We start from the raw sequence: 27,531 nt of genomic DNA, 5'->3' as shown, positions 1-27,531 counted from the left end.
CCTTTTCCCCACATCCTCGCCAGCACTTGTTGTTTGACTTCCTAATGGCTGCCAATCTTACTGGAGTGAGATGGTACCTTAGGGTGGTTTTGATTTGCATTTCTCTGACTGCTAGAGATGGTGAGCATTTTTTCATGTACTTGTTGATTGATTGTATGTCCTCCTCTGAGAAATGTCTGTTCAGGTCCTTGGCCCATTTGTTGATTGGGTTATTTGTTATCTTATTGTCTAATTTTTTGAGTTCTTTGTATATTCTGGATATTAGGGCTCTGTCTGAAGTGTGAGGAGTAAAGATTTGTTCCCAGGATGTAGGCTCCCTATTTACCTCTCTTATTTTTTCTTTTGCTGAGAAAAAACTTTTTAGTTTGAGTAAGTCCCATTTGTTGATTCTAGTTATTAACTCTTGTGCTATGGGTGTCCCATTGAGGAATTTGGAGCCCGACCCCACAGTATGTAGATTGTAGCCAACTTTTTCTTCTATCAGACGCCGTGTCTCTGATTTGATATCAAGTTCCTTGATCCACTTTGAGTTAACGTTTGTGCATGGCGAGAGAAAGGGATTCAGTTTCATTTTGTTGCATATGGATTTCCAGTTTTCCCAGCACCATTTGTTGAAGATGCTATCCTTCCTCCATTGCATGCTTTTAGCCCCTTTATCAAATATAAGATGGTTGTAATTTTGTGGATTGGTTTCTGTGTCCTCTATTCTGTACCATTGGTCCACCCGCCTGTTTTGATACCAGTACCATGCTGTTTTTGTTACTATTGCTCTGTAGTATAGTTTGAAGTCTGGTATAGCTATACCGCCTGATTCACACTTCCTGCTTAGCATTGTTTTTGCTATTCTGGGTCTTTTATTTTTCCATATGAATTTCATGATTGCTTTCTCTATTTCTACAAGAAATGCCGTTGGGATTTTGATTGGCATTGCATTAAACCTATAGAGAACTTTTGGTAATATCGCCATTTTGATGATGTTAGTTCTACCTATCCATGAACAGGGTATATTTTTCCATCTTCTAAGATCTTCTTCTATTTCTCTCTTTAGGGTTCTGTAGTTTTCATTGTATAAGTCTTTCACCTCTTTTGTTAGGTTGATTCCCAAGTATTTTATTTATTTTTTTTTTTGAGGATATTGTGAATGGAGTGGTTGTCCTCATTTCCATTTCAGAAGATTTTTCGCTGATATACAGGAATGCCTTTGATTTATTCGTGTTGATTTTATATCCTGCCACTTTGTTGAATTCATTTATTAGCTCTAATAGTTTCTTTGTAGACCCTTTTGGGTCTGCTAGTTATAGAATCATGTCCTATGCAAATATTGATAATTTGAGTTATTCTTTTCCTATTTTTATGCCTTTAATTTCTTTCGTCTATCTAATTGCTCTGGCCAGTGATTCGAGAACTATGTTGAACAGAAGTGGTGAGAGAGGGCATCCCTGTGTTGTTCCAGATTTTAGAGGGAATGCCTTCAGTTTTTCTCCATTCAGAATGATGCTAGCCTGAGGCTTAGCATAGATTGCTTTTACAATATTGAGGTATGTTCCTGTTATCCCTAGTTTTTCTAGAGTTTTGAACATAAAGGGATGCTGTACTTTGTTGAATGCTTTTTCTGCATCTATCAAGATGATCATATGGTTCTTATTTTTAAGCCTATTGATGTGGTGAATAACATTTATTGATTTCCGGATATTGAACCAGCCTTGCATCCCAGGGATAAATCCTACCTGATCATGGTGCACAATTTTTTTGGTATGTTTTTGTATCCGATTCGCCAGAATTTTATTGAGGATTTTTGCATCTAGGTTCATTAGAGATATTGGTCTGTAGTTTTCTTTCTTTGAAGTGTCTTTGTCTGGTTTAGGAATCAGGGTGATGTTGGCCTCGTAGAATGAATTTGGAAGTTCTCCCTCTTTTTCTATTTCCTGAAATAGCTTGAAAAGTATTGGTATTAGTTCCTCTTTAAAGGTTTTGTAAAACTCTGCTGTATACCCATCCGATCCTGGGATTTTCTTAATTGGTAGTCTTTTGATGGTTTCTTCTATTTCCTCAATTGATATTGGTCTGTTTAGGTTGTCAATATCCTCCTGACTCAATCTGGACAGATCATATGACTTAAGAAATTTATCGATGCCTTCACTATCTTCTATTTTATTGGAGTATAAGGATTCAAAATAATTTCTGATAATCTTCTGTATTTCTGAAGTGTCTGTTGTGATATTGCCTTTTTTATCCCATAGGCTAGTAGTTTGAGTTCTCTCTCTTCTTCTCTTCGTTAGTGTGGCTAAGGGACTGTCGATTTTATTTATTTTTTCAAAGAACCAACTTTTAGTTTTGTCAATTTTTTCAATTGTTTCTTTTGTTTCGATTTCATTAATTTCAGCTCTGATTTTAATTATTTCTTGCCTTCTACTTCTTTTGCTGTTGTTTTGCTCTTCTTTTTCTAGGATTTTGAGATGAAGTATTAGATAATTTATTTGTTGGTTTTTTCTTTTTTTAAGGAATGAACTCCAAGCAATGAATTTTCCTCTTAGAACTGCTTTCAATGTGTCCCATAGATTCCAATATATTGTGTCTGTGTTTTCATTTATCTCTAAGAATTTTTAAATTTCCTCCTTGATGTCTTCTATAACCCATTGATCATTCAGTAACCTATTGTTCATTCTCCAAGTGATGCATGATTTTTCCTTACTTCTTTTATCATTGATTTTCAGTTTCATTCCATTATGATCAGATAAGATGCATGGTATTATTTCTACTCCTTTATATTGTCTAAGAGTTGCCCTGTGACATAATATATGATCTATTTTTGAGAAGGATCCATGTGCTGCTGAGAAAAAAGTGTAACTGCTTGATGTTGGGTGGTATATTCTATATATGTCAATTAAGTCTAGGTTATTAATTATGTTATTGAGTTCTATAGTTTCCTTATTCAACTTTTGTTTGGAAGATCTGTCCAGTGGTAAGAGAGGTGTGTTGAAGTCTCCCATGATTATTGTATGGTGGTCTATTAGACTCTTGAACTTGAGAAGAGTTTGTTTGATGAACATAGCTGCACCATTGTTTGGGGCATATATATTTATGATTGTTATGTCTTGTTGGTGTATGGTTCCCTTGAGCAGTATGTAGTGTCCCTCTTTATCCCTTTTGATTAACTTTGGCTTGAAATATATTTTATTTGATATGAGTATAGACACTCCTGCTTGTTTCCGAAGTCCATATGAGTGATATGATTTTTCCCAACTTTTCACCTTCAGTCTATGTATGTCTTTTTCTATAAAATGCATCTCCTGAAGGCAGCATATTGTTGGGTCTTGTTTTGTGATACATTCTACTAGCCTGTGTCTCTTAATTTGTGAGTTTAAGCCATTAACATTTAGGGTTATTATTGAGATATGGGTTGTTCTTCCAGCCATATTTGTTTATTTATGTTACTAAACATGGTTTGTTTTCCTCTTTGATTATTTCCCAGCCCCCCTTTACTGTACTACCTCCCGCTGTTGGTTTTCATTGATATTTTCCATTTCCTCTTCCTGTAATATTTTGCCGAGGATGTTTTGAAGAGATGGTTTTCTAGCTGCAAATTCTTTTAGCTTTTGTTTATCGTGGAAGGTTTTAATTTCATCTTCCATCCTGAAGCTTAATTTCACTGGACACACAATTCTTGGTTGGAACGCTTTTTCTTTCAGTGTTTGAAATATGTTATTCCAGGATCTTCTAGCTTTCAGAGTCTGTGTTGAAAGATCAGCTGTTATCCTGATTGGTTTACCCCTAAATGTAATCTGCTTCCTTTCTCTTGTAGCTTTTAAAATTCTCTCCTTATTCTGTATGTTGGGCATCTTCATTATAATGTGTCTAGGTGTGGATCTCTTATGATTTTGCACATTCGGTGTCCTGTAGGCTTCTAGGATTTGGGACTCTGTCTCATTCTTCAAGTCTGGGAAGTTTTCTCATATTATTTCATTGAATAGATTGCTCATTCCTTTGGTTTGGACCTCTATACCTTCCTGTATCCCAATGACTCTTAAGTTTGGTCTCTTTATGTTATCCCATATTTCTTGGATGTTCTGCTCATGGTTTCTTAACAGTCTTGCTGAGCTTTCTATGTTCTTTTCAAGTTGAAATACTTTGTCTTCATTGTCTGATGTTCTATCTTCTAAGTGTTCCACTTTGCTGGTAGTATTCTCAATTGAGTTTTTAAGTTGGTTTATTGCTTCCTGCATTTCTAGGATTTCTGTTTGTTTGTTTTTTATAACCTCTAACTCCCTGTATAATTGATCTTTTGCTTCTTGGATTTGTTTATGTAATTCATTGTTGAAGTGGTCGAAGTGGTCTTTCATTGTCTGATTTTGCTGTCTAATGTCTTCCTTGAGACGCCAGATCATCTGAAGCATGTATATCCTGAATTCTTTATCTGACATTCCATCTGCTGCAGATATTACCTCTTCTAAAGTTGAGTTGACCTGCATTGCTTGTGGTCCTTTCTTTCCTTGTCTTTTCATACTGTTCGCGTTTCTTTCTGCTTGGTGAAACTGTTGTGTTATTGATTTTTCCCCCTATATATTTATATTGCTCTTGTATAGTTGCAAAGTCTCCCTCGCAGGCTTTGGCGGTGGCTCTGCCCCTCCTCCAATTGGGGCAATGTGCCTACCACGCCGGCAGGCCACTGGGCCTGTTCTTTCGGTGGTTGCAGGTCTGCCTACCTTGCAGGTGCGGGCGGTGGCTCTGACCCTCTGCAGGCCGCTGGGCCTGTTCGGCCAGTCCGTCGCAAGTCCGCCTACCTTGCAGGCTCGGGGGGGCAGCTCTGCCCCTCCGCGTGTTGCTGGGCCTGACCTGCCGGTGGGTCTCAGGTCCACCTACCTTGCAGGCGCGTGGGGCGGCTCTGCCCCTCCGCGGGTTTCTGGGCCTGTTCTGTCAGTGGGTCGCAGGTCCACCTACCTTGCAGGCGCGCGGCGGCTCTGCCCCTCCCCCAACTGGGGCGATGTGTCTGGCGGGCCGCTGGGCCTGTTCTGTCAGTGGTCACGGTTCCGCCTACCTTGCAGGTGCGTGGGGCAGCTGTGCCCCTCCGCGGGTTTCTGGGCCTGATCTGCCTGTGGGTCACAGGTCCGCCTACCTTGCAGGCGCGTGGGGCGGCTCTGCCCCTCCGCGGGTTTCTGGGCCTGTTCTGTTGGTGGGTCGCAGGTCCGCCTACCTTGCAGGTGAGCAGCGGCTCTCCCTATTCCTACATTTAATAGGGTGGTTCAATGTCATTTGACATTGGTGTCTGTCTTATATTTTTTTGTTAAAAAGATATGTAATTGGGCTGGGGATGTGGCTCAAGCGGTAGCGTACTCGCCTGGCATGTGTGTGGCCCGGGTTCGATCCTCAGCACCACATACAAACAAAGATGTTGTGTCTGCCGAAAAACTAAAAAATTTTAAAAAAAAGATATGTAATTAAGAATAAAAAATGAAATTATGTCATTTGCAGGAAAACTTGGAACCATTATGTTAAGTAAAATAAGCCAAACTCAGAAGTTCAAGGGTTGTATGTTTTCTCTCATACGTGGAAGCTAGAGAAAAAAAGGAAATGAGATGTGGCAGAACGGGGATCTCATGAAAAAAAAAAAAGGGATCAGTAGAGGAAAGGGACCAGGGGTTAGGTGGTAGAGAGGAAGGGAGAATGTGCAGGGGACTGCATATTTACCAAATTATATTGTTCTATTTGTGCATATTCAAATATTCAACAAATTCCAACATTATGTACAACTATAATGCACAATAAAATAATGTGGAAAAATATATAAAATTTTCATGAAAAGGAATTCAAAGCTTGGGGGAAAAAAATAAAAGCAAAAAAAATTTTTTAGGGCCAAATCATATATCTGGAAATGACTATCCTATAAAGGCAGTCAAGAGTTTTCTGAAAAAATTTACTGCAGTTTGTTTTACCAGGCCTACTTTTGGCTGTATCATTAGCTATCATTAGTGATTTTTATCCCTCCTCTGCAAAGTAATCTTTTTAAAGCAAAAACCCCAGACACCCAGTATCCAAGTGGAGAATCTCTGGTTGAAGGGACTGAGGTCTCAGAACACCTCACAAGCTCTGCCTTCCTCCTGCCCCTCCCTAGGGGCAAAATGCAACATCCCATCCTAGGAGCACTTGATATTCCTAAACTCTAACTTCACTATGGCATTCTTTTCAGTCATTAGAAACAGAATTGAAGAAACTTCAAAACTCAATTCAAGAAAGCACACAGAGCTTTGATGAACTTTTGAAAAAACTCTTTGAAAGGAGAGTGAAGGCCGAGATGGTTGTCAACCAGGTAAACAGAAGCTTTGCTTCTGTGACTTGTTCTTTTAAGGAACCTCCAGGGACCTAGTTGATGTTAGGATAATGTCCAACACCCTTTACTGGTACCAAGGTCCTGCAAGCCTGAGTCTCTAGGTCCCTCTTCAGCCTCCTGTTGTTGCACCTCCTCCCTTTCACTTGGCAGACTTCCTCTTTGGGTGCCCTGAGAAGTAGCTGCCTTGCAGGGACGAAGGAGGATTCTGGGAGGTGCAGGGAAATGGGAAATGACAACTAAAGTGATGACATGTTCTAAAATTGATTGTGACAATGGTAACACAACTCTAAATATACTGAAGACCACCCACTGACTCATATACTATAAATGGTGAATTGTATGGTATGTGAATTATATACTTCAGTAAAGCTGTCATTTTGAAAAAACAGCTACACCTAGGTTACAACTAGTTAGAACACCTAGTTGTACAAGATAAAAAGGGTACTATCAGACTACTAGATAATATCCAAAGGATTCAAGAGCTACCCACATACATCTCCTTAAAATGAGAACATTTAAGATTCAAAGATGATATAATTGCAATTAAATGAAACCCATCAAATTTGTTTAAATTCACAAATTTGTGATTTTTTTTAAACAGAAAATGCCAACTGGTTATCTTCCGAGGATGATAACCAATTCTTATATAAAACTAATAAAGGAAAGCATAAAGTATCTATTTGGCCTTTCATATATGAACTGTGCCCTCAGGTAACCAAACAGTACATAAGTAGGAGCACTCTCTATGAAAGTATTTCAATTAATAAGTGAAAACGGAAAGTAAAAACAGACTATTACCATTTTTCAACTCTTGTTGAATCTATGGACCTAGGCATTGAGCATCTACAGCTGTGATCATTATAGAATGATGACCAGATACTGTGTCTCCTGATCACAGACCATAGTATCACCTATGGTCTTTCAAAAGGACCAAAGCTGGTTCTCATCAGGCCTCTGGATCCAGCTGCCAATTTTCAGGAAATACAAAGGCTGAAGAACCAGGAGTATACACTGGGTAAAACACAGGCGAGGTGGAATGACAAGCTCCCAGTTACTACAGATGAATTGTGAGGAAAGAAAGGGAAAGAGGGGACATGAAGATTATAAGAGATTCAGAAGACATGACAAAAAAAAATTTTAATGGACAATTTATACTATAGTGTCTAGATAAACATACTTAAGCTTCAGAGAGGTTGTTACTATGAAAGTCAAAGCACTGGTTAGTAGTGGAGTTGAGATTTTGATGGGAACACCTGTAAGGAGCTTCTAGGGTGGCAAAATTCTATTTCTTGAATTGAGTGCTTATGATATAGGTGTTGGCCCTTATAATAATTCATTAAACTATAAGTTCACATTATGTATGTTTTACCTTATAATGAAATGATGAAAGAAAAATAACCAGTTACTGTTAAGTCTCTATTCTTTTTCTTTAAGAGTTTTCTTATGTATATGTCATGAACTTGTTTGAGTAGATTCAAGTCCATGACTATCAGTAGTCTTTTCTCAGGAGTATCAATCATAACCCCCCCGACACAAACACACCTTTTAAAATATTTTTACAGGAGGAATTGAAAATAAATAACCTTGTGTTTTCTCTACTGTTGGAAGAGGAATTAACCTCCAGAGAAATATTCCTGAACAACTACCTTGTAAGGAAGCAGCAGGAGAAAGTAAGTACAGAGCCTGATCCCTGAGTGCCAGGCTTTCCTGACAGCCCTGCTCCTTCTTTAGCAAGAGCTCCCAGACCTTCTTAACCTCGAGCAGTCCTTGACCCCTAAGACTTTGCTCCAGGGCCAGGTGAAAAGTACCCATTCAAATTTGTTAATAGTTATGTGATCTAGCCTCTGGAATCATTTAGTCAAAAGAACCATGTAGGCTTCATATGAAGTGGTTTGTAAAATGAGGTTCATGGTTGAAAGCACAACTTTAAGCCATTGACTATGGGACCTAGAACATTTTAAGCTGCTTGCAAGCCATTCTTCAGGAAGCATTGTTCTCCCTGGACCACTGGATGCTCTTTTTTGTTTTCAATTCTATTTATTTATTTGCTGTACTAGGAATTGAACCCAGGGCTTCATACTAGGCAAGGGGCTCTACCACCATATTATATCCCCAACCATTAAATTTTTTTTTTAAATTTTGAGTCACAGCCTTACTAAGTTGCCCAGGATGGCCTTGGCACTCTTAAAATTCACTAAGCATGGAAGAGTATTGGGTTCGCTCATATTCTGAAAACCATCAAAACACAACCATAAATAGGATACAAAATGTTTATTACACAGTAAGTTTTGACAGATATTAGTATTAACAACGCAAATTTGTGAATGTGTGACTTATTGTATCATAAATTAAATATGTACTTTTTTCTAAGTCTATTAAACAGCAAATTTATATATATATATATCCCTCCTCAGAACAACCCTGCATGATACTAGGTTTCTTTCACAAATGAGAAAGACTGTCTCTGTGAGGCTGGTAACATGCCTCAGTCATCCAGTGGTAAGTTGTAGAGCAGGAACTGAACTGTGGAAATAGATGAAGGCCACCCAAATGAGAATAAGCAGAGGCTATTTATTCTGAGCTTGGCATAGCAGAATGGTTGCCATCACTAGCTTTTGGCTGACAAGTCTGGAAGGCAGGCAGGGGAGCAGGAAAGATATAGGATGGAAGCAGGGAAGACACAAGTACACCTGGCTGGATGTTGTTGGCACAGGCAAACCAATTAGAAGCCACCTGATTTGGGGAAACATATTTGGCCCTCTCTAGACGATCCTGAGTTGGAAGTAGGTACCAAAGTTAAACAGCTGGCAATTACTGACCAAGTCCTGACAGTTTGGGGCAATCACTGCAAAGGTTTTGGTTTAATTTGCCAGGTGTTTGCTGCAGTGGGTCAGAATTCTGTTTCTACATATGGCTGGCCATTGTCCATATTTACATTCAGTCTCAGAACCCAGGTCCACGGAACTCTCAAACCTGCGCACTTTCCTCATCCACACACTCTGTCACTGACGCTTATGCACTTACACAGTGCTGACTGTCCTTAGGAACAGGTGACTGGAGGTTTGTTCAAGTCTCCAAATGGTTTACTTACTTGTATAAAAGTTTTCTGTAACAGATACTACACAGCACCTTTAATTTGTACTAGAAAATTCTTTATTCATCTTTGAATCTCCTGTATTTTTATACTGAAGTCTCCAGTTCCAATTAACTACTCCTGCTGTTATTCTAGAACCAGACTTCAGCAGCCATCCGGAAATCTAGAGAAGAACTGGATGCATTTAAGGAGCACTATGACAACTTAATGGCAGAAGACAAGGTAAGAATCATTGTCTCACCAACTGATAATGCAGTTGAGTTGTTGCTCTTGGGATTAGAGGAAAGCTGAATGACATATAACTCTCTTGTAGATTTCTCTCCAACTATAATTACCATATATGAATGAACTTCATTTTGTGCCATTGAACACTTCTGAAAATCTGAAAAAAAGAATTTTTTGTAAACTACTCTAAGATTTCTTTTATGCAAAAAACAGGGAGATCATTGAACTTCCAGGGCTTTTCAAACTTAAAGAGTGCAGTCTCCATTAGTTGGTTATGAAATCAGTTTAGTAGGTCTGACCAGCAGCTTTCTAATGCAAAAGAATGGGATAGGATAGCACAAAAAAGACAGCAGAATGGAATGGAAGGAGATGGAATAGAATAAAATAGAGAAACTTGCATGTTTTGTCAATAAATATTATTTTGGAAAACTTATGATTTCTAAGGCCTCTCATATGAAATAACATTTTTAATACACTGAGGTGCTTCCTATTCAAAAAAAGATCTTTGGGAAATACTTGCACTGTAATTTTATAAAAAAAAAGTTTTTGTGGATTTTTAACATCAAAGTGCTACAACCTGTATTTTAAATATTGTCAACAAAAAAAAATTTCTGAATAAAGTTATATTCTTGCAATGATGTGTTTATCTTTAGGTTCTGGATCGAAGCTTTAAAAAGGAATTTTCTGAAATTCCCAGTCATCAGGTGGATCTACTCTACAAACTTTTTAAACGCCGACCAAGGTTTGTTTCTCCTTTGCTATTATGTTTCTAAAAAAGAAAGAAAGGCCTTTAAATGAAGAGGAGGATTATAAGATTTTGCCTTTTTCTCTCAGAAATTGTCAGTGTAACTTTTAGGGAAAGATGTCCATCTTGATCATAATTCAGCATTTTTTTGAGATTATGCCTACATCTTAAGGGAAAGAAATCAAGTATAATATATTCCTTTTCATTATTAAAAAATAAAAATTTCTATGTAAGCAAGGTACTTACATAAGTGTCACAAGTGCATTAAGTGTCTTTCACTCATGAAAGTCGTTCCTCTTGAGTCATAGATAGCATAAAAGTTCATAAACTGTTATTTCCCCAGGATGTGTTCCAACAAATACCAGCCCCTGATGGTAGGAGTTGAATTTGCACCTAACAGGTTTCCAGGACTACATAAATTGGGGAAAATACAAGATTAAAAAAAGTTAAAACAGTATTCCTTACTGCAGAACCTCTCAGAGATTATTATTGGCCTTTGGATCTCCAAGTATAAGAATAAGCAGTGTTTTTCAAACTTACATGATCAGAAATTTCTTTTCTTCGGATTATGTGATTATGCTCTGAACAAAGTTTGGGAAAAAAAATGCCAGTATAAATGGTTGAAAATAGTGATTATCAAAAGAGTTCTAGGCTGGGATATGGCTCTGTGGTAGAGTACTTGCCTAGAATACACAAGATCCTGGGTTCTATCCCCAGGACTATAAATAGCCCTCCACGCTTTAACTGAGAGTAGCCTTAGAATTATATTTTGCTAATTTGTAGTCTAAAACTCATGAAGTTTGTCACTAGACTAATTTGTGTCTGAGATACAAGATTATTCTCTAACTTGCAACCTAGAGATTTTACCTGTTTCACTCATGTCCTGGTTTCCCTATTTTTAAAAAGGTATGTTATCACAAGCCCAAGTACATACCCTTTCCTTGTGAAGAAAGCAGTGAGACCTGCTACCTGTCAGGAGGCAACAATGGAGAAAACACAAGCTTTGTTATCTAATAGATTTTAAGTCCCTAAGTCACCCATCTATCAGACCTGAAGCTAGCTGTGGGCCAACAGCTTCTCCCAGGGACGAACTTTCCTATCTAAGAGTTGGGACAGCAACACCAGTCTCACTGTGGATTACAAGGGTGCCTGCTGCAGTACAGGGAAACAAAGCTAATCTGTTTACATGGATAAGAGGAGACACTTCCCCAGTTCAAACAGATCTAAGCATATCTACTGCAAAAAAAAGGATAGCAGAGGACCTGCCAGACAGACCCAAGGACCACCCACTCCCATGGGCATTGCTTTGCCTGAAAGTTTCCCCGCAAAAGTAATGCTGCCAGAACTGACAAGTTAGTCATCTGTAGTCCAGTCTAGGGTCACATCTGGGGACCCAGAGCATGGAAGGACAAAGTGGGTGCTTCTCTCTTTGGACTAATCTGCCCGCCAGTTCTCCAGTGCCTAAGAAAATTGCCATGCAGTATATCCTATGAGCCTTGGCTGACAATATTATAATGATTTTGTTGTTGTGTCTCGAGAGAATGTGAAAGGTTGACAGGCTTTTCTTGCTAATACCAGGATTCACAAACAGAAAGCGCCCTCAGAGGCAGCCAGTAGTACCCCATTTGGAGAACGACCAGGATCTGGCAAGTTGAATAAGGACACTTTTGCCAATTTAATGAAAGCCATGGATGAGTTGGATAATATTAACAACATGCCAGAAGGCTTGGACCCTTCAGTCTGGGATCATTTCTGTGCAACCAGACGAGCAAAAGTTGAAAATGAACACAAAGTATGTAATATCATTTTTTATTTCATTTTATTCTTAATATACTAATATCAACTACATAGTATCATTGACCAATACATACAGAAAAGCTAACGATTTAGATATTAACAATAAAATAACGAAGTAAAATATTAACTTTGGTGCTATCAAGGGCCTCAAGCAGGTTTATATATCCACACTATCCAAAACTGGGCCACTAGTGATGTGCAGTTACTGTGCACTTGAAATAAATGTTGCCAGTCCTAATTGAGATGTGCTGAAGGTGGAAAATACACACATTTATAAGATTTAGTTTATGGGGGGGAGAAAGGAGAAATGTCTCATTAATGTTTTTCACAGAGATTTAAGTTCATCTGTTTCATTTCACTTTTAATTAAATGGCTATGGCTCACATTTCTGTTGGACAACACTGTTACAGATGACCCTGTTTTGCAGACTAGAGTTATATTAAGCTCACTAGACCAACTTTATATAGTTTTTCTAGAAAAGACGTAGCGAAGGGCAGAAATTAGTTTTTCTAGAATAGAAAAGATGTAGCAAAGGGCGGAAATTGAGAGTACGAATCCGGGGAAAGAATCCTTTCTCTTGCTGATGCTCAAGGGGCTTCCTCCTCCCCAGATTCCTACCTTAGTGCTACATAATCAGGCTGGCTTATTTTTGTTGAAGTATCTATGATCTGACAATTTTGTCTAAGGGAACAAATGTCAAAAAGATATAAGAAAATTCTAGTTGCTTGCATACTTGATTCTCAGCAAGAAGCCAATTCTATACACTTCAAAATTTTCATGGAATGTGCCCCGCCAAGTTTTACACACCTTTTATTACATAATGGCAGGAATTTAAATTCTTTTTAATCTTAGAAAGATGGGCTTGTTAAGATTTGGTGATTTTTTTAAAACAAAATTAAAGATGTTTTTGTTTTCTGAAGTCAAAGTTTGCTGTTGGGTTTCTTCAGGTGAAGCAGAAGGCAGCTGGCTTAGTTGAAATGATGGCTTTCCTCCGGAAGAGAGTTGAGGATGATGAACATGTGCAGCGCGAGATTGAAAAAGTGTTCCATGAACTCCTCCTGTAATGCGAACTTCTCGTTCAGGTTTACCTATTCAGTCTTGAGCTGTCTCAGGTGGCAGTGCTCATGGGGAAAATGCCTACTGGCTGTTCAAATCTGTGCAAACCCATCCATCTGAATCCCTTTCAATCCTAGCATTGGGTTTTCTATACTAAAGAGCACATTTTGTAAATTTACTCTAATTTCTTATACATGAGAATGCATTTTAGCACATCATACATGAGTATAACTTCTCATTTGTCTGGTTGTACATGATATAGAGTTACACAAGTCACGTAAATCATTTATGCACATAGGGTAATAATGTCAGATTCTTTCTACTATCATTCCAACCCCACGCCCACTCCCCTCTCTTCACTCCTGAATACCACTATTCTCCCCCACCACCCCCTTGTTGTGAATTAGTATCAGCCTTTGGTTCTTTGGGATCGGCTTATTTTACTAGGCAGAATATTCTCCAGTTGCATCCATTTATTGGCAAATGCCGTAATTTCATTCTTCTTTAAGGCTAAGGAATATTCCATTGTGTATACATACCAATTTCTTTATCTGTTGAAAGGTACCTAGGTTGATTCCATAGTTTAGCTGCTACAAACACTGATGTGGCTGCGTCGCTATAGTAGGCTGCTGATTTTAAGTCTTTTGGGTATAAACCTAGGAGTGGGGTAACTGGGTCAAATGGTGGTTCCATTCCAAGTTCTCTGAGATATGGCCATACTGTTTTCCATAGTAGTTGCACCCATTTGCAGTCCCACCAGCAATATTTGAGTGTACCTCGCCAACATTTATTGTTGCTTGTATTCTTGATGATTGCCATTCTTACTGGATGAGATGTAATCTCAGTGTAGTTTTGTTTTTCTCTAATTGCCAGGATGTTAGAATATTTTTTCCATATTTGTTGATTGTATTTCTTCTTCTATGAAGTGTCTGTTCAGTTCCTTAGCCCATTTATTGATAGTTATTTGGGTTTTTGTGGGGTTTTTTTTTTGGTGTTAAATTTTTTGAATTCTTTATGTATCCTGGAGATTAATGCTCTGAGTTGAATGTGATAAATTTTTCCCATTCTGTAGGCTCTCTCTTCACATTGTTTCCTTTGCTGTGAAGAAGCTTTTAAAGTTTGAGTCCATCCCATTTATTGATTTTTGATCTTATTTCTTTTACTCTGTGAGTCCTGCCAAGGTATTCAGTTCCTAGGCCGATATGGTAGAGATCTGTGCCTACTTTTCCTTCCAATAGGCGCAGGGTCTCTGCTCTATTGCCTAAGTGAAAAGAGCACATTTTGTCACATAAGACTTATTTCAGTATAAAACATGCTACATGTTGTTCCATTGCTTTTAATATAAAGAAGCAAATTTTAGAAAAATCTTGGTATTTCTTAAATCTGCCCTTTCCACATAAAATACAACCTGTCTCTACCAGTTGAGTGTGTGGGGGATTAAGACATATAAACTATGTGGAACATTAAGCACATGTCCAAGCAGTGACCACACAGACACCTCCCAGCTCCATGTTTTTCAGGGACAGTGTTGTTTTTTACTGAGTGATTTGCACACTCTTAAGTCCCTGCGTCAAAAGGTCACACTGAGGGCTGGCCTTGTGGCTCAGAGGTAGAGCGCTCGCCTAGCATGTGAGACACTGGGTTACTGGGCTGGATCCTCAGCACCACATAAAGTAAAACAAAGACATGATGTCCATATGTAACTTAAGAAAAAAAAAAAAAAGGCCATATTGATGACTTCATGGATAAATTTCATCTCTGATATTCCCAAATTCATCATCATTCACCATTTTTAGATCTAGACTTCTAGACTGCCGGGAGAAGTATGAATTTTGCACTATTAGATTTGATAAGTAGCACATGGATTAAATATTAATATTGTTAGTACAGTATCAGAAATCAATAAAGTCAACTTGGCAGCATGTCTATATTTTCATTATTTATTTATTGCACTAGGAATGAACCCCAAGGCTCTTGCTTCAGGCTCCCCCATCACTGGAATTACAGATATGCACCACTATGCCTGGCTTTAACTTTATTTTTATTACAATCAAAATCCTACCATCTTTTCTTAATCCTAAAGTAAAAATTTGTGGATGTATTTCTGTCCACAGTATTCTCTGAACAATTCAATTATATTGCAAATCAGTAGGATGGAGTATCACTGGGGTGTCCAGGAAAGCTAATTACTTGGGAAAATATTCCCATCTTTTCTTAATCCTAAAGTAAAAATTTGTGGATGTATTTCTGTCCATAGTATTCTCTGAACAATTCATTTATATTGCAAATCAGTAGGATGGAGTATCACTGGGGTGTCCAGGAAAGCTAATCACTTGGGAAAATATTCCCATCTTTTCTTAATCCTAAAGTAAAAATTTGTGGATGTATTTCTGTCCATAGTATTCTCTGAACAATTCATTTATATTGCAAATCAGTAGGATGGAGTATCACTGGGGTGTCCAGGAAAGCTAATCACTTGGGAAAATATTCTTCACACTAATCTCCAGGATGTTCTTTTAGCTGATCTGAATTTTATATTAAATTTGATATGTAAATGTACTATACCTACTTATTTAAAGCCTATTTCCATTTAGATTACAGGACGAGAAAGTGAAATTCCAGTTGAATTTGACCATCCAAATTCTTCTTAAACAAGGACAAGTAGAACTAGAGAATTTCCAACTAATCCTGGAGTATTCTGATGCAATTCTCATGAATAAAACCATAATTGAAGACTTGAATTCTGTAATTCGGGTAGTTATACTTTACATTATTCCCTCATTTCCACGACAAATAAATTTTTTATCTATTTTTATTTGGTGTTGAGGATCAAAATGAGCGTGCTACCGCTTGAGCCACATCCCCAGCCCCATGACAAATAATTTTAATCCTGATAACCCATGATAAATCATAACAGTTGCTGCACATTAGAATAACCTGTGCATAGATCCCATCTCCAGGTATGAGTATTTGTTAAAACTTCCACAGATAATACGTCAAGACATGGAGTTAAATGTTCATTCTAACATGGCATAGTTTTATTCACTGTTAATTTTCATTAGATAGTCTGTAATTTAAGTAGCGTTTAATAATGTCTCTGATGGATAACTGAGTTTTTGGTTTTTCCTATTCAAGCTAAAGTTTTGCAAATTCTGTTAATTATTTTTCCCCAAGAACCAACTTTCTTCTGTTCTAATCTTCTATGTCCTTCTGATGGCCTTGGATTAGTTTGTTCTTTTTCTAATGCCGTAAGTTATAAAGTTAGATTGCTGATGCAAGGTCTGTCTTCACCAATTGGTAAATGTCAAATAATATGAAACACGCAAGTGAAGATAGTGTCTATAACTGCATCCTACAAAAAAGATGACTGATGGAAAGCACACGGGAGAAGTAGCTCTAAAGCAGTGTGTCTCAGGCCTGGCACTCCAAATATCTGAAGTCAGAAGGTTTATTTGTTGCAGAAGACTGCTCTGCACTCTGCAGGATGATTAGCAGCATGCACAGCCTTTACCTACTGGGTACCTATAGTAACCCCTCCAGTTGTGTCAACCAGAAATGTCTCTAGACATAGCACAAGCACATTGTCCCCTGATGAAGGGATGTTTCGCCCAGGTGAGAAAGAGTGTTCTGGAAAAATGTTTTAACTTTACATTTTGGAGCTATTGATGATAAATATCAGAGGTATGACCATGGGAGGTAGCCAGCTGAAGTGCAAGGGAGAAAAGGTCATGGAAAGTAAGGAAATGAGAGGCCCAGACTACAATCAGAAGATGAAAGTAATAGAAAAGAGAGATGGTATGACCTTTGAACAGCTAGACTGGAAAAGAGAGAAAAATGTAAAATCTTAAAATTAATACAAGAATGTTAATTGTCTTAGAAACACCATTGTTTTATTATTAGCAGTCTTGGAGAATAATTTCTTTAAAATTTTTTCCTGAATTTGCCAGGTGTGGTGGCGCACACACATAATCCCAAGAACTTGGGAGGCTTGAGGCAGGAAGATGACAAATCCAAAGCCAGTTTCAGCAACTTAGTGAGGCCCTAATCAACTTAGCAAGTTAGGGCTCAGCGGTTAAGCACCCCTGGGTTCAATCCTGAATTTCATATAGGTAATTCAAAGGAAGGGGGGGAGAACTGCTATTCCAAGACATCAGATGGGAGGGCATGTCTAAAATAAATCAACTTTGTTATTAAATGTTTCTGTCCCTTCTATTTAGTCACTGTCCTAGTGGCTCAGTGGTAGAGCACTTGCCCTAGGTTCAATCTTCAGCACCACATTAAGAGAATTATCTCTGTGATTCAAGTATTTTCTGAGAATAACATTCAACTTCAAATCTTCTATAATTTCGCATGCAGAATCATGTTATATGAATATCAAATACTTGGTTTTTTTAAGACTCAAGGTCAAAAGAAAGTTGCTAGCATGATGGAAAGTAAAGAGGTACACAAAGGAATATATCAAATTGAGTGGGAACATAAGAAAATGGAGATGGAAATGGAAGACCTAAATCAAAAGGCCTGGGATATTCAGATGCTGTTTTTTTCAAGACAGCGTCAAAAGGCAAGTTCTCCCTGACCTCTACAGTTTTAATTTTATCCATTAATACATTTATCCATTTAACTGGCATTTAATAAGAAGCCTCCATGATGTCGAGTTATTTTTCTTCAAGTAGTTATGTCTTTTGCCTACACATCTTCATGACCCATTCAGTAGCACAGTTCTCTTATAGTTCACTAAAGAAATTCCTATTTGTTTCCCAGTCTCTGTATCAGTCTTCAATTCTTTGTAGCATTTGACCACCTTAATTACTCATTCCTTTGTCTTGTATGACCCCCATTTTCTCCTCCTTTTCCTCTAATGTCATTCTTTAAGAGTGTGCCTTAGTCTGGGCATAGTAAAACATTCCTGAATTTGAAGAGCTGGGGCAAGAGGACCCCAACCCCAATTTGGAGGCCAGCATGATAAACTCAGCAAGATCCTATCTCAAAAATAAAAAGGACTTGGAGATGTAACTCAGTGGCATAGCACCCCTGGGTTCCTGGGTTTAATCCCCAATGCCACAAAGAAAGAGAAAGGAGAAGGGGAAAAAGCCTTAGCCCTATTTTCCCCCATGTCCTCTCCTTTGAGGATCCACCTCTATATTTCTAACAGTGATCACATCTAAAGTTGAATCTAAGCTCTCTGGATTCCAATCTAACCCTCCATCCGTGACTTCCCTCAAATTCTGTTTTATTCCCTACTGATAGCTCCTCTACTTTCGTTGGTATACCACTATCAGATTTTCCCCCCATAGTTCTGGGTATTAATCTCATTTCCTACTATTAGTATTCTCAAACCAAATGGAGTACCAATTTGTTTTAGGCTTCTACCTCCGTCTCTTTGCTCATACCAATTCTTATATCTGGAAAGACATTCTTTTAACATCCCAAACCTACCAAACCTACCAAACATGTTTTGTTTAAACATCACCTCCTTGTAAAGCCTCTCTTAATTTCCCAAGTGTGGAAAAATGCTGTGAATTTGCACAAATCTCTATCTTCTCTTTTTTTGGAAGAGTAGGTCATGCTACATATCTTTTTTTTTTTTTAATTTCCCTCAGTATCTTTAACTGGAACACTGTTAATGTGGGTAACTTGTTTGATGAGCTGAAAGAAAATAGACTCAATCAACTCAATCTTAATATTTGCTATGCAAAACAATAATTTTCAGAGAAAAAAAAATCTTTATAAGGTCTGAAATAGTGGTACACTCCTATAATCCCGGTAACTGGGGAGGCTGAGGCAAGAAGATCTAGCCTCAGCAACGTAGCAAAGATACTATCCCAAAATAAAATAAAAGGACCTGGAGTGTGGCTCATTGATAGAGGGCCTCTGGGTTCACTCTATAGTATCGTAAGAAAAACAAAAAATCTTTATGTATTTATCCATTCAAAGAAAGAGAAAAAATATCCTTATTTGTGGGTTTTTTTTCCTCTTGAAGTACCTAAATGAACCGAACTACGAGACTCTGATTGCTATTCAGATTGGAATAATGGAGCAAACCATTCAAGTTATAGATAAGGTAAGTCTCAATGATATTGATTACTGTAATCCCAAGAGTTGTGGATTCTTTGAGCAAAGGAATCAGTGTTTCAATTATAAACTCCGACAGAACCTAACAAAACCTTGCTTATTTCCCAGTTTTCAAAGTAATTACAGGTATCTTTATGTGGTGCTGAGGATTGAACCCAGGGCCTCAAGCACGCCACCACTGAGCCACAACCCCAGCCCTGAAGTACATTTTTAAAGATTAAAATTAACCTCTGGGGAAATATCTGAGCAGTTAGGTTATGTTATAATTTTACAATAAGTGTTGGTAATTTTCCTTGGCATTGTAAAAGCTTTGTCTTAACTGAAAAACAAATGCTTAATTTTGATTATGTAGTTCGTGTAATATGAAAACAAAGTAATCTCAAATATTATCTCATTTTAAGAACATACAAAAAGTTTTGTAAATTGTAGTATTAACATATCATTCTATCTTTAAACAAATAATTTGAGTGACTACTAGGGACGGACAGTACACCGGGCACTGGGGATATATGGTGTAAGATGTTATCTTAGTGATGATAACTTTTTTTATATATAAATTACTTTTTTTTTTCAAAATTATTTTGTGGGGCTTCATGGGAATAAAACTTTCAGACCCACAAAAAGAATGTCGAAAACTGCAAAAAACTACTCAAAAAATTGGAAAAATTCAGTAATCAAAAAGATGTAGCAAATTACACTCTAAGCTGCAATCTACGAGAAGAGTTGGTAGCTGTGTCAGAGAGAAAAGACATCTGCAATGCAATGGGTAAGCTTTTTCCCTTTAATCAACAAAAAGTTTTAATCCTGAAAACTTAAGAATGGTCAAAAAGCTACCAGTGTTTGAGTGCTGTTCCTATACCCTAAAGCATTAATAATAATCCAACTTATTCCTTCCTTCTTCACTTTTGGGATAGGGACGCAACTGACTTGTGAAAAGATTGTCAAAGAACGATATAAAAACATGGTGCAACAACAGAAGCTGACAAATATTTCAAAACAACAGGCTGAACAGATTTCAATACTACAAGCAGAAGTTGAAAGATTAAGGATGAAAACGTTTCCTGCTCTTGTTCAAATGTAAAAGGCTAGCAAGAAAAACAAAGCCAAACTAATTATTGCAAAAATCAATTCATTTGGGTAAAATGATTTCTTTTTCTTTCATATTGGGAAACTTAAATTAGTCACCTCTTAGTTGCAGATTTTCGATAGCAAATTGTTTGATTTTAGCCTTTAGCATGAATAAATGTGTAAAATAAATGTGTAAAATTGTTTTTATTCAAGAACAAGATTTTTTAAACCATAAAGTATTCGAGACTAAAAATTTGGAATTTTTTCCCCATTCTATTAATAAAGATAAAACTGTTGACTTTTTTCCATTGTTCTGCAATTTATAAACTAAAGGTTAAGTTTAATCCACACTATCACTTCCAGTATACACTGGTGCTGGTGAAGCCAGAGAGCTATTATGAAACCTTCCATTTAGGCTGGGTGTATTGGTTATCACCTGTAATCCTAGCAACTTGAGAGGCTGAGGCAACTTAGCAAGACCCTGTCTCAAAATCAAAAAAAAATTAAAAGGTCTGAGGATGTAGTTCAGTGGTAGAATGTCCCTGGGTTCAATCCCCAGCACTGAAATAACAAGGAAAAATCCATTTAGAAAACAACTAAGGTTCAATTGATCACCCACATAGTGATTAGTGCTGGATAGTGATGGTGAAGTAAATGATTGAACCATCATCATTTTGGTGACTCTTTAAGCCCTCTTTTTTAATTTATAAAAATGTGGTATTCAGTGGTTTTCAATAAGTGGAGGTAAAATTCACCAAAACGATAAAAAGTAAGACTACCCAAGAGCATCCTCAGACCTCAAACTATATTCCATAAGCCCCATTCATCCACCATAATCTACCTCCTATTTCTCAAGTGCCCATTGTGCTGTTAGGGTCCTCAGCTAGGGCTAGGTGCCAATGCCTTAAATTCCATTATCATTTCCTCAGCTCTCCCAGAACCAGAGTCCCGCTCATGCTATAATTCCCACCAGCAGACACACAATGGTGACTCCAGAGAATGGAAGCTATAGCCTCCAAGAGCTAATCAACACTACCACCACCAGGAACATGATTCCTCTGCCACATTTAGGCTGAATGAGAAGCAGTGATAGAAGCTGGCTAGTAGCCACTAGAATAGTACAGCTCCCCAGGAGTGTCCAACTAGAAATCCCAGGAGAGGCTCATGTGAGGCTGGGGCCAGTCCTCTAGGATTCACAAATGCCAATGGCAATGTAAAGTGTCAAAAGCAGGAATTTGTGTGTAGTGGTGATGGGGGATGGTATTGAAATGGATGCAAGAGTAGGGCCCTAGTTCCCCTGCTGTGCCAAACATTAAAAGATTTGTAGATCAAGAGGGAGGGACCTAGGTTCAAAGTGAGGAACATTTGGGGGAGGGCTACTGTTTAACCAACTAGCAGCCAAATACTTTTTTTCAAGTAAATAAAGCTGTAAGCCCCTAAGGCAGAAATTCAAAAAACCTTTCAGAATAACTGGCAGTTAGAACCAAGAAACTACTAATTCACAAAGATCTCTCTATCTCTATCCTTCAGTAAGCACACACCACCCTTAAAGGATGTCAGCTCTGTAGCTTCCAAGTTTATATATAATAGCTCCAGCCACAAACAGGTGAGGTTTCTTTCTGTGACTGGGCCAGCTTGGGTCATATACAGCCAGGATGAATAGGTACAGTTGTGAAACTTGGCAGCACAAATCCCTCCCTGTGAAGATGGGTTTCTGGCTAAGGCACTATGAACTGAATGGACACTCTCAGTTCATTTCACAGATGAAACTAGAAGGTAGATGAATATGAAGGACCTCATATGCCAGGATACTTTGATGAAGGAAATGATACATAGTTTCCTAAGAAACAGTCATTTCACTAAAGGAGGAATATGAGAAATTTCAAGACAAAACAATATAATTTTGGACATATGTTTAATAACCCTATTAGAGCAACAGATGAAAATATGTGGAAAATGAATGGAAACAAAGATTCCTAAACTTAGAAGAGGGACTTTTTAACTACCAATATGTAGAGTGAATTAGATAATTTTTCTATGTTCACATATGACCACACAACCAATTTAACTTCACATCATGTTCAACCACAGAATGGCATCTAATTAAAATATAAATAAAATAAATAAAAATCTAAATAAAATATACATCTAAATAAAAATATACTCCATGTATGTATAATATCAAAATAGTACACTCTACTGTCATGTATATCTAAAAAGAACAAATTAAAAAACAAAAACAATCCAACACTACCACCAGAAGCATGATTTCCCTGACACATTTAGCCACCATCACCACCACTCCCTGCCTGCCTGGGACCTGACCCGCCCCGCCCCCACTCAGACCCTCCTTCCCACCGCTCCACCCTACAAAGCAGTAGTGATTGATGGAGGCAGGCTAGTTACCAGTACAATAATACAACTCCTCTGGGGTTCCCATCTAGAATGAACTATTTTTAAACATTGAAAATAAAACTTTTTGCTACTAAAAGCAAAATGATTTACTAAAACTAGTTGCCAAAACTATCCAAATTCCTTTTTAAATATGATTTTTTTTTGAATGTCAAGTTTTCTTTACCAAATCTAACCTAAACATTGAATTTTCGAACTCAAAATTTATACATTTGGGCTGGGGTTGTGGCTCAGCGGTAGAGTGCTTGCCTCGCACGTGAGGGATCCTGGGTTCGATCCTCAGCACCACATAAAAATAAATAAGTGAAATAAAGTTATTGTGTCCAACTACAACTAAAAAATAAATATTAAAAAAAATTTATACATTTCACAGGGCTGGGTTTGTGGCTCAGTGGTAGAGTGCATGCCTTGCACGTGTGAGGCACTGGGTTCAATCCTCAGCACCACATAAAAATAAGTAAAGGTATTGTGACCATCTACAACTAAAAAAAAAAAAAAAAAAAAAAAAAAAAAAAAATTATAGATTGTCCTAAACTGATAGTCATCAAGATACCTTCCTCTAAGCCCTAATGTGCCTATCTCCCCTTTAAAATGTGCAAGTATCATTTTCAAAGATATTTCTCAAGAAAAAATTATGAATTAAACACCTGCAAATTCTTCTTCACTTCTATTAAAATGCAGCAGTGTATCATCCAACCCATAGAGGTCTATCAATTGAGTAAGGGTTATTTTCTTCTCTTCCGACATGAGTGACTGCAGCTCATAAAGCAACAGCTGGCTACAGTTTCTCCACTTTGATATTAATATCTCTAACTGAGACAGGTTATTCTGAAACAGAAAACAAAACATATCAATGAATGTTAAGTCAATAATCAGATGATCATGCTATTTTAACTTAATCAATCAAAGCTGTTAAATGTAATGTACATCTAAATTAAAGGCAATCATCATCCTGGGGATGAATAAGACATTTACCTAGCAAATGGTAGTATGGTTGTAAGCACAATGGTTACAGTGTCACTCCCTTGAGTTCTACGGCTATTCAGGATCTGGGCCAACCTTACCCTCTGGGAAAAACCGGATCATTAAACTATATAGAGAAACGATAACACACTTAAAAATAGTCCACTTTTTATAGTAGTTATACTTTTAAACTATGTCCTTATGATGCTGTACCTTCCACCCAATTTTGCTGCGAGCCCAAAAGTTCAAAAAACGACAATGTATAAAGTTTTTTCAATTTGATATTTCATAAATAAGTCATGTTTAAGAAACTCCTAAAACTTCAAAAAGAGCAAATGATATGTTATTCCATCATTTATTCCACATTGTTGAGGAAACATGAATTATTACATATTCAGAAATTATCCAAGTAATAGAGGCTTCTTCCTTCTAAGAACCAGGGTTCTATACAATTCAACCTATCTGAGTTAAAACCTAAAATCTAATATATATTTTTTTGTTGTTTTCAGACAAACTGCCTAAGACATTTTAATTCCTTTGAAGAAACACAGTATCATTACTAAAAATATTTTTTATTATACTGTGACCACTTTTGATTTTATTCATTGTCAGTAGTCACTTCTGTTCCCATCATACTTTCATCTAACATTTGATACATCTAATATTGCTGTGGGTTGTAAACTAGAGAAAATCTCCTACTGCGTTATCAAATGAAAACTGGGACATTTTCTTTAAAAGTTTCATTGGTATTTACAGGTCTCTCTTACTCAACCCTAAACTGATGACATTTTTCTGTTATTTACTATGCTAAAATAAATTTGCTTCCTATTTTTTAAATTACTTTTACACAATTTATGCAAAAACTTAAGATTATGCAATGGTTCTTAAATTCTCACCTTTGATCTATACATTTTGACTAGTTTTAGCCTCCGAAGCAGCTCTTCTTTGTCACGAACCTGCTTCATCAATAGTGCTTTTTCTTCATTTAATCCTTGTTTAGGTTTCTCAATCACAGAATCAACGGACTCAGATTTACATGCACTGACATTCTTGACTGTATTTTTCAATTGTGCATTTTCTTCAGATTCACTGCCTTTGTGTTTAGAACTTTGAGATTCCAAACTGTTTTCTCCTGTTGAAGATGCCGGTTTCTCCGAAAAATTCTGATCATTTTCTTTCTTCTCTACTTTAAGACGTTTTATCACACTGCAAGAATTAGATGAAATCCTTGTCTTCTTTACTTTGTCTTTAAGTGTTGCACTGGTAGGCTGAAAAGGGAACAAGATATTAAAAATAAAAACATTCATCAAGAGAAACACTTCCAAAGAAAATAAGCCGACTAGAAGTAACAATCTTACATTTCTATGGTAGGTACCACTAGCTGGTTTTTCTGTCTCCATGCATCAAAGCAAGCATGACAAAATGTCTAATTTTCAGACACTCCATTAGTTTCATTTTCTTTTACCTTAGCAAGATCAACACCTTTCTAAAACAGTGTTGAGACATTTATCCCAGTATTAGCTGGAGCTGCAGCTCAGTGATAGAGTGCGTGCTCAGCATGTGCAAAGCCCCACGTTCAAACTCCAATACTACAAAAAAAAATTTTTTTAAATCTAGCATGGGCCTGACACTATTCCCGACGTTTTGGAATTACTGACGAAAAGACCTACTGCACCAAAGACTTTCATAAAGGTAATATTGTACAGATTCAAACTTCCTTGATTAGGATCCTAATAACCTGACCTTAAACTAAGTGAAATGGATTCAGAATGAAAATCTGTTATCCATCATGTTAATTACCACTCTTCAGTAGACTTAAAACAATTAATGCCACAACACCAGAACCAATCCATTGAAAGAACCAAGACTGTCATACTTCTTTTTGTGAACTATCCGAATCAGGAGATGGTGGATCCACAGTGTCTTGTGGAGTCCTAGCTTTATCTGGTGAATTTTGCATTGTGGAAATGAGATCTTTACTCTCTTCTAAAAAAAGAAAAATTATAAAATGAGAATCAGATTAACCATATCATTACAGTTCTCATCTTTTACCACAGCCTTTTTTCATAGTCTACAAAACACCCATAAATAAACTAGCAACTTCTAACTACATAGAGTTGTAATTCAATCTTGCTCCTTTTGCAGTTTCCCACACAGAAACTGTTTGGGGGCTTTTTTTTTTTTTTTTTTTTTTTTTTGCATATATTTCAGAGACCTTGTTTTCCTCTCTCAAAATATCAACATTGCGGAGAAGAAAACGGGAGAGTTAACAACTATCCCGTCAGGAATTCCTTAATTTCATTAAGATCGCTTCATAATTGAATGAGATACAGCCAAAATCATGACTTAAAAAACATCGGCGGGCCCATCAAGCACCCTGAACCCCGCCAGTTGCGTGATGAGAACCAGTTAACCCTCTAGGCCGGGGGCCTAAGAAATACAGGCCCAACAAACGGAGGTCTGTCCGCGTCGCTTTTAAGCACCAAAAAACTCTTAAAAGGAGACGACGTCGTCTCCTCCAACAAAGGAATCAACTTTAGCAGGTAAAACAGAGGGGGGGGGTCCTCCCCGCCTTCCCCCGGCTGCAGAAAGCCCACTACCCCTCCAGACACGAGCCCCCGTCGAAGGAAAGGCGGTACCCCATGACTCCACAGCACACTCCCGAAGCCCAGCTCCCAGGCGCCCCCCAGCCGCGGAGTCCGCCACCTCATCAGCCATCCCCCGCCCCCGCATGCGCGCGCAGCTGCGCCGGCAACCAACCCTGCCCCGGGACGTGGCCGCGCGAGAAACGGAGACACCAAATATTCGCGTGCGAGGGCGCGAACCTCCACCAGGGGGCGAGATGCGGCCACACGGGAGGCGCCAAGATGTATGATAGGCAGGGTTGACGGGCGCGCGCGGCTATGCCCCGCCCAGCGCTCCAGGGCGGTGAACGCCGCGCGGGCACGAGCTTCGCGTGGCATCTGGGGCGGGCGGACAGGGCGGGGCCGGGCGTCTGGCCTACCCTGAGCAGGGCGCGCTCCCTTTCGCGGCTCCGCTGGCCTTTTTTCCCCGTCAACCGCCTTCCCTACCTGCATCCTTGTTTGTGTCCCCAGCACCGTCCTCCCGGTTGATTTCGGGCTTGTCTGCGCGCTCACCACAGCACTTGCTTTCCTCAGACATGGCGGGACCCCAATTGTACAGCTCACAAACGCTCCAAAGGGCAGAGACCGCCAAAGAGCAGCGATGGGTTCCAACCTGTGAAGAATCAAACGTACAGGAAACCCACCGAGTCCCCACACGTTCTGCTGAGATAGTTCCTAGCTTTATTTTGCTGCCCAAAACTCAGCAGTCGCCTCACTACGCTTTCCACCACGTCCACCTCAAAACTCAGACCCCTTAGAACGTGGCTTCCTACCAGTCAGACAAATGCGAGCTAAAATGAAGACAACGGAACTTGCCGTGGCGCAGTACCGGAAGGAGAATGAGCGCTGAGGACGATTGGGTGGGTCCAGAAGGAGGACGCTAGGGGTGCGCACGGCCCTTGCTGAGCCCTGGTTGGCTGCACTCTTGGCTGGAAAACGCAGTTTCCGGTGTTGCGACGTGCTGTTGCCACGCAACTGCCAAGAGAGCGAACTTGGGTGGAGCGCTGGGCTGAGGAAAGGCCGCTATGTAGCTTCTGAGTCATGGGGAAGTTGGGAATTTGAAGGAGCCAGTGTTTTCAGTCTTAGCGAGTGGCCATTTTGAGTCTTTATATTCTACTAAGGTCTGATAATAATGGCTTAGAAACAGCCA

At 38.4% G+C, this 27,531-nt stretch overlaps 2 protein-coding genes across 3 annotated transcripts in view; one reads left to right on the top strand and one right to left on the bottom strand.

Moving 5' to 3' along the window:
• The window catches only part of Cfap43 (cilia and flagella associated protein 43), a 94,031-nt gene extending 73,636 nt beyond the window's left edge, over nt 1–20,395 (top strand). The window contains exons 28-38 of the mRNA XM_076835016.1: nt 6,185–6,304; nt 7,888–7,995; nt 9,555–9,641; nt 10,298–10,386; nt 11,968–12,181; nt 13,134–13,246; nt 15,837–15,996; nt 17,639–17,803; nt 19,223–19,303; nt 19,927–20,080; nt 20,229–20,395. Of these exons, the coding sequence (XP_076691131.1) occupies nt 6,185–6,304; nt 7,888–7,995; nt 9,555–9,641; nt 10,298–10,386; nt 11,968–12,181; nt 13,134–13,246; nt 15,837–15,996; nt 17,639–17,803; nt 19,223–19,303; nt 19,927–20,080; nt 20,229–20,395 (1,458 nt within the window). The remainder of the gene's footprint in view (nt 1–6,184; nt 6,305–7,887; nt 7,996–9,554; nt 9,642–10,297; nt 10,387–11,967; nt 12,182–13,133; nt 13,247–15,836; nt 15,997–17,638; nt 17,804–19,222; nt 19,304–19,926; nt 20,081–20,228) is intronic.
• Sfr1 (SWI5 dependent homologous recombination repair protein 1) lies at nt 12,187–27,227 on the bottom strand. Of its 2 annotated transcripts, XM_076835017.1 has the most exons (6): nt 27,155–27,227; nt 26,829–26,994; nt 25,634–25,743; nt 24,654–25,025; nt 23,442–23,622; nt 12,187–14,503 (listed from the first exon to the last, which is right to left on the bottom strand). In XM_076835017.1, the coding sequence occupies exons 2-6, from the start codon at nt 26,917–26,919 to the stop codon at nt 14,355–14,357; spliced, it is 903 nt and encodes a 300-aa protein (XP_076691132.1). In that variant the 5' UTR covers nt 26,920–26,994; nt 27,155–27,227; the 3' UTR covers nt 12,187–14,354. The 2 variants fall into 2 exon arrangements, with proteins under 2 accessions (XP_076691132.1, XP_076691133.1); XM_076835018.1 differs by lacking the exon at nt 12,187–14,503 and having other exon boundaries at nt 23,434–23,622.
• Nucleotides 27,228–27,531: the final 304 nt, after the last annotated feature.

The sequence above is a fragment of the Callospermophilus lateralis genome, chromosome 15 (genome assembly GCF_048772815.1).
Source record: "Callospermophilus lateralis isolate mCalLat2 chromosome 15, mCalLat2.hap1, whole genome shotgun sequence".
Lineage (NCBI taxonomy): Eukaryota > Metazoa > Chordata > Mammalia > Rodentia > Sciuridae > Callospermophilus > Callospermophilus lateralis.
This window is presented reverse-complemented; position numbering and strand designations above follow the sequence as displayed.